This window comes from Mytilus californianus, unplaced genomic scaffold, assembly GCF_021869535.1.
Source record: "Mytilus californianus isolate M0D057914Y unplaced genomic scaffold, xbMytCali1.0.p SCAF_2, whole genome shotgun sequence".
NCBI lineage: Eukaryota > Metazoa > Mollusca > Bivalvia > Mytilida > Mytilidae > Mytilus > Mytilus californianus.
Window position 1 is genome coordinate 42,046,208 of NW_026262668.1, and position 14,837 is coordinate 42,061,044.

Sequence of the window (14,837 nt, forward strand, 5' to 3'; positions counted from 1 at the left end):
AAAAAGTTTAAGAAAAAAAAACCTGCATGATTAAAAACATTTCTGGATTCCGTATTGTATGTCTTTAACTTAAGTTGAAAACTACTTTTTAATTTCATATAAACATTTCAAGATTAACGCCGTCATTTGCACTGTCAATATAACTGTTATATTTGCCACTGGACATATAACAACAGTGACTGAATTCGATTATGTTACGCATTGCTGTTGAAAATTGAATAAAAAACCCACCCAATATTTAACACAAGCCATATTCAAATGTTATCCATACCCCCTCAAATTCTATTCGTTAGTACTATAGTCAAATTATAACAACTAACAATCAAATAATATACCGAATATGCCATTTTTACCATTTCAGTTTCTTGAACTATTTATTCTATATAATTGTAGAAACTATCCGAGTTACACTTCTGTTTTAATGTTAATATAAAAATGCAAAAAACAATATTTACCGTACAAAATTAAAATACAACAATTCAAATTTCAAGGTAATGATATCTTAAACTGTTAAACAGTAAAATTAAAAGCAGATCTTAAAGTGAAATATATTTTTCTCTAATTTTCATTATTGAATAATGTTAATGTTTTCAGTATTACAAAAGAATTCAACTGAGTTAACATATTTGATATTTTGTAGATGCACAGAACAGGAATGGCACTCAATGGAAAATAATTGTTTTTACCCGCTTGGATACTGTCCGTGCATCGGAAAACAAATTGTGGATAATGTTGTTGAATTTTAGTGAACACGATACTGTATATTATACAATGGTATTACGACTAGCAAATAACAGCTGTTTGTTAATAATGAGATATTTGGTGTTCATTGTATTACATTTTGTACTACGATCCCAATTTTAAAAAAGTCCAGTATTAGCCGTTTTAGTAAGTTTTTATCTTCATTCAATATCACGTTACTTCCTTTAGAATTATTTCAATGGTTGAACACTTTTTAAGAAAGTGCCCATGGAAATATCCAAAAGTCAAAACGTCCGGATAAATGCAGATGAACAATAGAAAATAACTCTCCATTAATGAAAAATAATGGAGAGTTTGAACAAAGATTTACGTCACAGGTGTATTTTAATTTGGAGTAACCCTTACTACTGTTGATGTAAGGTACAAACTTGGTATTCTGTTTGGTGAAGTAACCCTTACTACAGTTGGTGTAAGGTACACACTTGGTATTTTGTTTGGAGTAACCCTTACTACTGTTGATGTAAGGTACAAACTTGATATTTTGTTTGGTGAAGTAACCCTTACTACAGTTGGTGTAAGGTAAATACTTGGTATTTTGTTTTGAGTAACCCTTACTACTGTTGATGTCAGGTACAAACTTAGTATTTTGTTTGGTGAAGTAACCTTTACTACAGTTAGTGTAAAGTACAAACCTGGTATTTTGTTTGGAGTAACTCTTACCACTGTTGATGTCAGGTATAAACTTGGTATTTTGTTTGGTGAAGTAACCTTTACTACATTCAGTTAGTGTAAAGTACAAACCTGGTATTTCGTTTGTTGGTGTAACCGAAACAACAGTTGGTGTTAGCATTGGTGTTCCTTGTCCAGGAGCTGTAGGCGATGGTGTTGGATTTTCTGGAATGAAGTAAGACATAATTATGTTTAAATACTGTCAACATTACATTTAAGTTTATTGAAAGATTTTTAATGGATTTACATCAAACTATGCAATCATATGTAATAAATATCGAAAAAACTAGAGCAAAAAATATTTGGAGCAAAAAGCAAAATAAGTACTCAAAGGCATTATATGGTGAAGATTCTGAGTATCATCAAATTCTGATTAGGGGTATAGAAGAAGTTGATACAAATTGAACTGTAGTGAGTGGATATAGTACATGTCATGCCACAGTTAGCCCCAAAAATAAATCATTTGGATGAAGAAATAAAACGGGAGGTGCAAGAGTACATCATATTAGTTAGATTCAATAAAAGTTTCACAAAATTCTGTGAAACCATTCATTACCTATTACAAAATACAAAAAGTAGACAAAATGAAGAATGGACAGAAAAACAGACGGCCCCCTTTATTGTATACCATCTGGTTCAAAAAGCAAGGGTTAACAATTATTTTATGGGAAGGTTAGATTTATGACAATCAGCTACGTGTTTCACCCTTAACTTTTTTGAAGGAATGTAAAGCTTAACAGAGAATTGCAACTTTATATTATTACTTTTACAATCTCTTTTCAGATTTATTCCATTTTAATATGTTTTCTCCAAAATAGTTACAAGCAAAAACCCAAACCAACACTACACTTACTACTAATAACATTTACCTAATCAAAAATATTCTACTTGATTGACAATGTTAAATTCAAAAATATCTATCTGAATAACTGTGATAATGATTAACAAGAAGATTTTTTAACTGTAAATAATTCTTGTTCTGACATTAGTCAAATAACAAGAATGTGTCCATAGTACAATGATGCCCCACTCGCACTATCATTTTCTATGTTCAGTGGACTGTGAAATTGGGGTCAAAACTCTAATTTGGCATTAAAATTAGAAAGATCATATCATAGGAAACATGTGTACTAAGTTTCAAGTTGATTGGACTTCAACTTCATCAAAAACTACCTTGACCAAAAACTTTAACCTGAAGCGGGACAGACGGACGAACAGACTGACGGACGAACGGACGCACAGACCAAAAAAACATAATGCCCCTAGGTGGGACATAAAAACTCACCACCACACATGCAGAAATATTTGATTTGGTAGTCATCACAACCAACTGGGAAATTATCTGCATTATTACAAATCATTCCTTGCTCCTTTGTGCAGGATTGGATAGCACCTGTACTGTGGAATGGTATTCCAGTGGATGTCTGACATTCCACCTGCTTGATGGTTCCACCAGGACAGAATTTCCTTATTTCTTCAGGGGTCATTTTTTCATAATCTCCATTATTAGTATCTGGCTTGTCACGGTTGAGCCAGGATGACCATCTAGTGATACAAACTCTTGGTTTAGGTGTTGGTGAATGAGCACTGTCACCAGTTGGTGATGGTGTTGGTGTACCTTGATTCAGTCCATTTGGCGATGGCGTGGGAGATAGATGAACTTCAGGACTTGGTGAAACTGTAGGCTTATGGCCATCATTTCCGGTACTCTTGGTTGGCAATTCTAAAAAAAAAAATTTCCTTAGTTTTATAAAAAAAAAAATAATAAGTAAACTTAGAGGTAAAAAACAGAAACAAGTTGATTAATAAAAAACTTCTATTACATACAGATGTATCAAGATTTGAAAAAAGGATATGATCCAGGGATCAGCAAATTTTTTCACACAATTTCGGTCCTTTTTTCAAACTGTCGAAATTATGCACACTTAAGTTTCATAGCATCAACGAACTTGTATTGACTGTTTCTTCGCATTTACTTCATGAATTTTCATACCGTTTTTCTAAAACGTTAAAAGAACAGTTTATGGAATGCAACAGTTTAAAATTGAAACGATTTTAATGACTCAAAAATTTCTCAGACATCGCTAACGTTTCTTTTGAATTTGAAGACGAAATTAAAACCGGAAGTGTTACTAAATTATGAGTATTTTCTAATTCATTTCAGGATTTGTTCTGTTTATCAAAATGACAGGAAATCACAGGATTTTTAATTTTATTACCTATAAAAGTGTGGGAATATTACTAATAATAGTTGCACTCGTTTAATTTAGCATGAAAACATTTTGCATTTTACGATTTATTGTCTAATCTGGTGAAGGCAATTTCATGCATGCGTAATACATAGTAAATAACAGCACACGTTTGTCTTATGAAAAATTTCTTTTTGCTACGTAAAGTTTTTATTTTTAAATCAGAATAGACGATTGTCTTTAAATCTTAATTCTTTATAATATTAGTTCTGAGTTTGTGGTTACTGTCAGGTGTGAATAACAGGTAAATAGTGATTAACGATTTTTTAGCCAATATTTCCCGGATGCATTAATATGGTTAATAAAAACAAATGCAAAATGGTGATTTCCCATCCCTAGTTTTTCCATGCACTAAACTTTTTCCATGAATAAATGATGTAATGATGGAAATTTTGGTTTTTTCCATGGAATTCCATGGAATTTCATAGAAAAATATTCCATCACTGATGGAAAACTTAAATGTATCACTTATTCCATCATTTTCCATGATATGATGGAAAACTTTCCATGATAAAAAATACTGTTTGAATGGGAAATAGGATGGAAAGTAGACTTAGAAAACTTTGTAGATGGAAAAGAAGTTGGAAAGTGGACTTAGAATATTTTCGAGATGGAAAAGAGGATGGAATCTTCACTTAGAATATTTTTGACATGGAAAAGATGATAGAATCTGGACTTAAAATATTTTTGAGATGGAAAGAAGGTTGAATGTTGACTTAGAATTTTTTAGCATGGAAAAAATTATTTGCAGGAAAAAACAATAAAAAAAATCTATTTATAAGGCAATATAATCTGGTCATAAAATATGTTTCAATGTTTTGTTAAACAATAAATAATTGATATGACTGAGCTTACTGAGTAAATCATATATTGTACTATAAAAGTAAATTCAAAGTTCAGATGTTTCTTCGTTCTTATTTCCTTTCAATCATTTTCCCTTACAGATATGAAGTGAGCTGCAATTCCGCAGCAAACTAATTTTTTTGCAATAAAGTGGCAGGTTGTTGTACTGTGATTTTTTGTTCTGTAATTGTCTGTCTGTTGACCACTACATTATCCAACATAATATTTGCCTCAGTGAGTTATTTTCACTTACAGTAATTAAAACAACATTTTTAGTTTGATATTTTTCGATCAAATGAATAAACTCATCATAGATACCAGGATTAAAATTTTGTATAATACAGCCTCATGTTAAATTTATATAATTTCAAGTATCTTAATGTACACACAAATTATTTCCATGCATTAAAGGAGTCGTGACATGATTTAAAAACAATAAATCAATAAATATTAGTCCTAAAACATTTTTGTAAAATTTTGATGGTCAAAACCTGATCACATATCCAACTATCGCGGTCATCACGTGACTTTTACACGTCAGTTGTATATCATTAATGGCCGATTGATTATCAATGAAAATGAACGGGGTACATAGATTAAATGGTCATAACTTTTTTGTTGCTTTGTGTATTTTACCTTCCAACCCCGCGTTTTACAGTACATTCATTTTTACAATTAAAAATGTTTTAAGTTTCAGTTCAGATATATGATTTCTTGCTTCAAAATAAGTTTGAAAATTGAGGTGACATAACCACACAGCCTCCGTTGACTTCTTCGTTAAAACTCGATAAAATTGCAATGGGACCTTATTATATAATCAATTTTCTCAACTTATTTATTATTACTAATATCCTTCCAACCCCTAAAAAGATCAACAACATATTCATATAAATGAAATCGTAAACCATATCAGTTTAGGTATCAAACTTTTTGCTTCAAAATTTGATTGAAAAGTTGACATTTTGGCATTCGTTAGCAATATTTTAAACATGGCGGCCGCTGTTGGAAGTAAACAACGTAACGACATGCCGGTATTCATTTAGTTATTAATTAAAAAGTAATATTTCAAATTTTTATTTAAGTGTGTCTTAATGTATTTAAGAAATTTTTTATTTCACCTTTTCTTTGATATATTTATTAGAAACAGTCTCGCGCACTCAAAATAAAGATTTGTATGCATTAACCATGCAGTTTACATTGACAGCTTGGGCCGACTTGTGAAGATATATTTTGTAAGATATTTACGATGAAAATCGAATAAATGTTGGATGCTTGCGTTTTCAGTAATTGTCTTACCTTAAAGCAGCATAGAATCAAACATTGTTTCTCTTTGTTAAAGTGGATACATGCTGTTTGTTTTGATAAAATTTTGAAGCTACGTAAAAAAAAATGGCGACCAAATAATTTTCAAATGTAGAAGATGTTCGACACTGATTTTACCCATGCAAATGATTCAATTTGATTTCACTGTTGATATTGCAATTAAGTATGACACGTTATTTTCACTTTAATAATACACAAGGACATAGCTAGATTAAGGAGATATTAAGTCATCAACGTGATCAAAGAAAACAAACATGGCACCTAATCACGATGTAAGTTTTGACAAGACCTGTGTAGATGTAGATTAGTATTGTTAAATTCTTAATGAAATTAATTTATGCTATTATTTTATATCAATAAAAGAAAATCTCGAATGGATGGTAACCGAGGTGAAATATCTATATATTTTTCAATTTTCTAAACATCACACGGGTAACCAGTAAATTTGACATAATTCTTATTAAACCAGTAACATGCAGAGTTATCGAACGTAACTATGACTGGAATAGTTGCATATGATTGGCATTTTTAAGGTCAAAGAATCCAGTGCTTGTCAAAATCAAGGATTTTTAATTAGATAACGATCACATGATCGTGCTTACGTCACGGGTTCCCAGCTGAGAAAATGTCTCAAAATGGGCGATATCGATCACTTTTCTGCACAATTACACTACGGACAGTATTGACAGCACTTTGCCCCATTTCTGACAAACTAATGACAATTGACCTCATCAATCTGAGCCATTGTGTGTGGAAAATAACCAAGAAAAAGACATCAATTCTTCATGCGAAGAGTCAAACAAGGAGGATTTTTCAGACAATACAGATCGGTTTGTTACCATACATATGGGTTCGTCTGATGAATAACCTTAATAAAGCGCTTTCTGGATTATTTATATTAAAATTTAACTACTTTTAATCATGATTGAAAGTATAAATTTCTAATTATTGATGATCAAAATGTCCGTTTTTTCTCTGTTACAGTAACGTTATATGTATGCGCCAGAAGCAGAAAAAAAACGATAGTAAAAGTCAAATTAGGTGTTCCCTTTTAGGGTACCTTTTTAATTTTACTCTTTTTGTTTGTTACGGAGGGACTTTTAACAGGTATGAATTGTCAAAATTTATGCTTATAAATTTTTTGGTTGGAAACCATACATCACACTATTTCTGCATATAGAGGTTTATTTTTGTCTCACAGTTGAATAGACCGGACATATTTTTATTGCTTTGAGGAGTCTTCAAATAACAATTTTATTACTTTTCCCCCTGTTAATGTCAACATTTATAGGAGGCTGTTGTTTTAGTAATTAAATTTTCACACCTATTGCATACTTGACCAAGTGAAAGGTAATAGTGATTTAGTCACATGTAATGTTATTTACCGTTTAAAACCATACATTTTAAAGAAAAAATGTCTTATGTTGAAATATTTAATATAGTAATTCTACACCTCTAAAGTATGCAATTCCAACCAGAACCTTATAAATCTAACTTCAAATTTAAGGAATTTCACAAAGTAAATTTAAATTCACATATTTCCACCCCTCTCTCTCCAATATTATTTAGCATTTAATTTGTTTATTGCTAGAACATGAGTTATGTACTATATCTAGTTGTAATTGGCTTTGAACTAGCTTTAATACAGTAACTGCAAGTACTCTTAATTAGTAAGTAAATTTCATGTCTGCATTTCTAATTTTAAAAAATGTCAACAATACAGGTATGTGGCAAAACCGTCCCAGCACTGTTGAAAGTGGTGGAGGGGGGAATAATGCCCCGTGCATCCAAGCTTATACACCAGTTTTGTGTATCTTTTCTATTAATTCATCGAGCTTTATGCCTTAAAATTTCTTACCCAACAACAGGTTGTCTGATGCGTGTGAAAATTTCAGGGCAGATAGATCTTGACCTGATGAACATTTTAACAACATGTCAGATTTGCTCTAAATCCTTTAGTTTCAGAGCTATAAGCCAAACTGCATTTTAGCCCCATTGTTCTATTTTTAGCCATGGCAGCCATCTTGGTTGATGCACGGGGTCATCAGATACACTTTTTAAACTACATACCCATAGGATGATTTAGTCCAAGTTTGGTTTAATTTGGCCAAGTAGTTTCAGAGAAGAAGATTTTTGTAAAAGATTACAGAAATTTACGAAAATTTGTGAAAAATTGACTTTAATGGGCAATAACTCCTTATGGGGTCAATTGACAATTTTGGTCATGTTGATTTATTTGTAGATTTTACTTTGCTGAATAATTTTAGTGTTTACAGTTTATCTGTATCTACCATAATATTCAAGATAATAACAAAAAAATGCAAAATTTTCTTAAAATTACCAATTCAGGGGCAGCAACCCAACAACGGGTTGTCTGATGCATCTGAAAATTATATGGCAGATAGATCTTGACCTGTTGAACATTTTTACCTCTTGTCAGATTTGCTCTAAATGCTTTAGTTTCAGAGATATAAGCCAAAAATTGCATTTTACCCCCATGTTCTATTTTTAGCCATGGCCAAAGAGGGGGGATTTTCTTGTTAGCCATCACAAATTCCAAATAAACATTTTTATTAATGATTAGATTGTTTCCTTTTGGTGGAGTTTTCCCCATTAAATTGCAATCAAATGAACATATGACCTACTAAAGTTATTAACCATTATTGTTTTAAGGACATTATTTAGAGTATATTTAATTATTTATTACAATAAAAATTATATTTCTTATAGGTATCATGAGGAAAAAATAAAACTCCAAACATGGTTAATGCTGTTCTATGAGATGGATCTACTGAAGTCATGTCGGCAAAAGTGACAGTAATGAACTAAATTTTCCTGTTATATAGGCAGTGCAAACATATACCAAAGTTTTTGTTTGTTTATTGTATTTATCATATTTAATCAGAGTAATCTGAAGTGAATGTTAGAATGATGGTTCCATATAAAAAGAAGATGTGGTATGATTGCTAATGAGACAACTCTTCTCAAGAGACCAAATGACACAGAAATTAACAATTATAGGTCACCGTATGGCCTTCAACAATGAACAATGCCATACCGCATAATCAGCTATAAAAGGCCCCAAAATGACAAATGTAAAACAATTCAAACGAAAAAACTTATGGCGTAATTTATGTACAAAATAATGAACGAAAAACAAATATGTAACACAACAACAAACGACAACCACTGAATTACAGGCTCCTTACATGGTACAGGCACATGCAGAATGTGGTGGGGTTAAACTAGTTTGAAGGCGCCAACCCTCCCCTAACCTTGGACAGTGGTGTAAGACAGTACAACATAAGAACAAACTATAATAAAATGCTCCGCTGGGCGCAGCTTGATACGACCGCAGAGGTCGAACCCTGAACAGTTGGGGCAAGTATGGACACAACATTCAAGTCTGATACAGCACTGATATTGGATTGTGATTAAATATTTGACACAGCATAGGTTTCTGACACAGAATGAATGTGGTCTAAGAACTTAAAAATTTTAATTTACCTATTCAAACCATATCATTATTATTTGCTTTTATATATAAATCAGAAATAACCAATTTAAAATGGAAAATTTTAAAGAAAAAAAAGAACCCCCCCCAAATTTTTTGAACCCCCTTATGATTCATCACCCCCAAACTCAATCCTAGCCTTCCCTTTGTGGTATGGTACCTTGCAGTACAATTTCAGAGAGATCCATACACTTGAACACAAGTTATTTTCTGGAAACTAGAAAAATGCATGTTTTTTGGCCCCTTTTTGGCCCCAAATTCCTAAACGTTTAGGGCAATTACCCCCAAACTCAAACCCAGCTTTCCCTTTGTGATATGAAACCTTGTAGTACAATTTCATAAAGATCCATACACTTACACACAAGCTATTGTCCTGAAACTAGAAAAATGCTTGTTTTTTTCCCCCTTTATGGTCCCTAATTCCTAAAATCTTGAGGCAATTACCTCCAAAATCAATCCCAGCCTTCCCTTTGTGGTATGGTACCTTGCAGTATAATTTCAAAGAGATCCATACACTTGAACACAAGTTATTGTCTGGAAACTAGAAAAATGCTTATTTTTTGCCCCTTTTTTGGCCCCCAATTCCTAAAACTTTGAGGCAATCACCCCCAAAATCAATCCCAGCATTCCCTTTGTGATATGGAACCTTGTGGTACAATGTCAGAGAGATCCATACACTAACACACAAGTTATTGTCTGGAAGTTACAAAAATGCTTATTTTTGGCCCCTAATTCCTTAACTGTTTGTACCATAACCCCCAAAATCAATCCCAACCTTTCTTTTGTGGTTTTGAACCTTATGGTAAAATTTAATAGAGATCCATTTGCTTAAACTAAAGTTATTGTGCGAAAACCAATGTGTCTTCGGACGACGCCAACATTATACCAATATACGACGGTCGTATAAAAACCATGGTTGTTTGAAGTTGTATCTCGATACTTCCGTTAAAGGCAGTCAGTTTTATTGATTTTACTGACCAGCGTAAGACTCAAAAGACCTTACCAAACTGAAACAATGCATTGCACCTAGTTGTTTATGTTCATTATTACAGATAAGTCTACACAGGGTAACCTTCGCCAATAGGTTTATTTGAGCGATACATTCTAAAAGGAAAATGATGAAAATATTTTCATGGAATTCCATGGAAAAAACCATCATGGAATATATTTCCATGGAATTCCATGGAAAAATATCATGGAAAATAATTCAATGGTATTCCATAGAAAATGTTTTTATATGGAAGTATTATTTTTTCCTTTTTTTCTCTTTTTATTTTCCATGGCATTCCATGGAAAACAGGTTCCAATACTCCATGGAATTCCATGAAATTCCGTGATAGACAATGGAAAATCTAGGGATGGGTAATAAACCTGATCTCATAACTGAAATTACTTCTGTAAACAGAATAAATTTTTAGTAAATCCAAATCTGCCTTTAAGGACAAATAGCTTTCAGTTTAGGTCATGACTGGCAAATATGACCGTTTTCGGACCCTTGATCAGATTACAACTGTCGTGTAACCTGTTTCTGTTGTCTATGCATGCTTTTTCAAGTAGTTTTTAATGTATAAGCGTTATCTGTCTTTAGTTGTTCTTTTCTGATTTCTTTCACTCCCATTTCCACAATGTCAACTAATTAAAATTAGTTGACATTGTGGATACAATCTATTTTTGTTTATTTTGCTAGTCAAGAATCACATTAAGATTAATTCACTTTAGTACAATAAATCTCAATAAATTGCTTTGCCGAGCGAAGCTGGATACGACCGCAGAGGTCCAACCCTGAACAGTTGGGGCAAAAATGGACACAATATTCGTGCTTGATACAGGTCTGAATTTGGATTGAAATTAAATGTTTGACACATAATAGGTTTCTGACACAGAATAACTGTAGTCAAAGAACTTAGAATTGGTTATATGATTTGTATTTATATTCAATTTTTTGCTTTTGTGCAATTCACTATGCTGTTGCGAATTGCCCCCCCCCCCCCCAAAAAAAAAAAATTACCCCCCCTTTTTTGTTTGCTTTTGTACAATACACTATGCTGTTGCAAATTGCCCCCCCCCCTCCAAAAAAAAAAAAAATACCCCCCTTTTTTTTGCTTTTGTGCAATACACTATGCTGTTGCAAATTGTCCCCCCCCAAAAAAAAATTAATAATTTCACCCATTTGAAGAAATTTTCTTTTAATTTCTGAAATCTGTAATGAGAAAAAGAAGAAATTGTCCCCCCCCCCCAACAATTTCTTTTTTACCCCCCCCCCCATTTTTTTTCATCTCCCCTCCCCCTCCCCTTTTTCAAAAAAAAAAAATCTTTCCCTCAAGATATGGTCATGATCTCAATTCAAATTTCCAATAGAGTTTGCAACCATAATTACCCATTTAAATACATCATAAAAGTCTTAAAATAGAAAATGACATACATAATCATGTCTACATGTATTTGTTCAGTGTATGTTCACTCGTGTTAATATGTCCTTTGATTGAGTTAAGCTATTTCAGTTGATATTTTATAGTGTGTCTTTCTATGTTGTGATGTTACACTATTGTTTCAGAAAAAGGGTGAAGGTTTGGTACCATTAAAACGTTTAAATCCGCTGCATTTGTTTGCACCTGTCCTAAGTCAGGAATCTGATGTTCAGTAGTTGTCGTTTGTTGATGTGGTTCATAAGTGTTTCTCGTTTCTCGTTTTTTATATAGATTAGACCGTTGGTTTTCCCGTTTGAATGGTTTTACACTAGTTATTTTTGGGGCCCTTAATAGCTTATTGTTCGGTGTGAGCCAAGGCTCCGTGTTGAAGACCGTACTTTGACCTATGATGGTTTAATTTCATAAATTTTGACTTGGATGGAGAGTTGTCTCATTGGCACTCATACCACATCTTCTTATATCTATCTACAAATAATATATCTATAATCAGCATTTTTATTAGTAACTTCTAAAAATAAATTGACAGCTTATCACCTCAAGACAATACAAGATTTCTTTATACATAATTTTAAAGCAGTGTAAGGGAGGTAATCCAAATTTAACATAGTACTTAAAAGTAATTGTCCATTAACAAGGAAACCCTTGTTTTTCCCCCCTTTTTTGGCCCTAATTCCTAAACGGTTTGAGCCATTACCCCCCAAAGCCAATCCTAACCATCCCTTTGTGGTATGGAAACTTGTTGTACAATTTCAGAGAGATCCATACACCGTTCTACAAGTTATTGTCTGAAAACTAGAAAAATGCTTATTTGGACCCCTTTTTTTTTCTTTTCATAACCCCCAAAATCAATCCCAACCTTCCTTTTGTGGTTATAAACCTTGTGTTTAAATTTCATAGATTTCTATTTACTAATACTAAAGTTATTTTCCGGAAACCAAGTGTCTTTGGACAATGACGACGACGACAACGTGATACCAATATACGACCACAAAAATTTTTTGCGGTTGTATAAAAACAATAAGCTACCGAAAAGGAGAACATCATTATTAATTTGTCAAAAAACTAATTTGATGTATACTTACTAATAAAAATTTGCACAAATAAACTAATTATTAATATTCCACTTACCAGCACACTTGCACATGTATCTGATCTTGTAATCCATACATGGTACATTAAAGTTATCCATGGTGTTACAAGTAAATCCAGTGTCAGGATAGCAGGTTGCAATCTCACTAGTACCACTATAAGGCATGCCATCTTTGGTTGCACATTCAACATCAATGACCTCTCCACCTGGACAAAATTTCAACTTCTCTGCAGCTGTCATAGCTTCATGGTCACCGTCACCAGTGTCTGGAGTATCTCTATTTATCCAGTTGGACCATCCTCTATTACATGTTGATGGAGATGGAGTTGGATTTAAGCCAGTATTGCCTGATGGTGATGGAGTTGGATTCAACCCAGTAATGCCTGAAGGTGATGGAGTTGGGTTCAAACCAGTATTGCCTGATGGTGATGGAGTTGGATTCAATCCAATATTGCCTGATGGTGATGGAGTTGGATTCAAGCTAGAATCACCTGTTGGTGATGGAGTTGGGTTCAAACCAGTATTGCCTGATGGTGATGCAGTTGGATTCAAGCCAGAATCACCTGTTGGTGATGGAGTTGGGTTCAAACCAGTATTGCCTGATGGTGATGGAGTTGGGTTCAAACCAGTATTGCCTGATGGTGATGGAGTTGGGTTCAAACCTGTATTGCCCGTTGGTGATGGTGTTGGGTTCAAACCTGTATTGCCTGATGGTGATGGAGTTGGGTTTAAATCTGAATTGCCCGATGGTGATGGTGTTGGGTTCAAGCCAGAATCATCTGTTGGTGCTGGGGTTGGAACTCCAGTCTTTTCTGGATTGGGTGATAAAGTTTTTCCTGCCAGAGGTGTTGTAACAGGAGCACCTGTAAAAAACAATATTAATATTTTTGTTATATTTAGCTAAAACATAATTATCTCACATTTGCTTAAGAACTGTTAACACAGAAATGTCGTGCATGTGTAACTTATCAAAAACTTTAACAAAAGATGAGGCCATTTTGAATGATAACACCAACAACAGCAAATCTAAGTCTTTCATAATTAAAGAACCTTTGTGAGCACGCTCCCATACCCCACTACCCCACATTGTCACTTGGCAAACAAAATCACCAGATTCCTAAGTTCAAAGACTCACAACTCCTACAAAAGTAAACTGATAAAAGTTCTTGTGGATATGCACATTAACATATTGTATCCTTATTATCTACAAAGTTTCATGAAATTCTGCTGTGTGCATTCAGAGGAGTTGTGATGACAAACTGTTGCAGTAGTATATATAGGCCAAAATTCTAAGTTCAAGGGGCATTGCTCCTAGAAAAAATTTTAATCATAATTTTCTGTTGATATGCACATCTACATAGTATGTACTAATTATCTACAAATTGTCATGAAATTCTGTTGTGTAGATTCAGAGGAGTTGCGATGACAAACTGTTGCAGTAGTATACAGTTTCTCCAGATTGCTTGACAGCAATTGTATCCCAAAAAATGATAAACGTTATAATAACAATTGAAACAATAGACTGAATAGTGTTCTCTAATGTTTGCTTGGTAAATTTATCATAAAGAAGAAAATCTGTACTGCATATGTTATGCAATCATGTATACTGTTTACTATAAAACATTAGTGCATTATAACGGAAAAAGTGGATGTTCAAATTTTTGTAATCATGTAATAATTCTCCTTAACAACAGAATAAACCAAAAGCTATCTTGGTCGGCAGGCGGGGTCATCCAACACATTTTTAAAACTAGATACCCTAATGATGCTGGTAGCCAAGTTTGGTTAAATTTTGATCAATAGTTTCAGAGGAGAAGATTTTTGTAAAAATTAATGACGACGACAACATCAGACTATGGACGCCAAATGATGAGAAAAGCTCACTTGGCCCTTCGGCCCAGGTGAGCTAAAAATGAGAGAGATTTATGATAAACAGTTTGTTATTTCCGAAAACAGTC

General features: G+C 33.2%; 1 protein-coding gene across 1 annotated transcript in view; it reads right to left on the reverse strand.

The window, feature by feature from the left end:
- Positions 1 to 14,837, reverse strand: part of LOC127728961 (mucin-5AC-like) — a 243,755-nt gene that overhangs the window by 67,409 nt on the left and 161,509 nt on the right. Inside the window, exons 49-51 of the mRNA XM_052236541.1 lie at positions 12,918 to 13,742; positions 2,717 to 3,154; positions 1,504 to 1,596 (exon numbers count right to left, since the gene is read on the reverse strand). Of these exons, the coding sequence (XP_052092501.1) occupies positions 1,504 to 1,596; positions 2,717 to 3,154; positions 12,918 to 13,742 (1,356 nt within the window). The remainder of the gene's footprint in view (positions 1 to 1,503; positions 1,597 to 2,716; positions 3,155 to 12,917; positions 13,743 to 14,837) is intronic.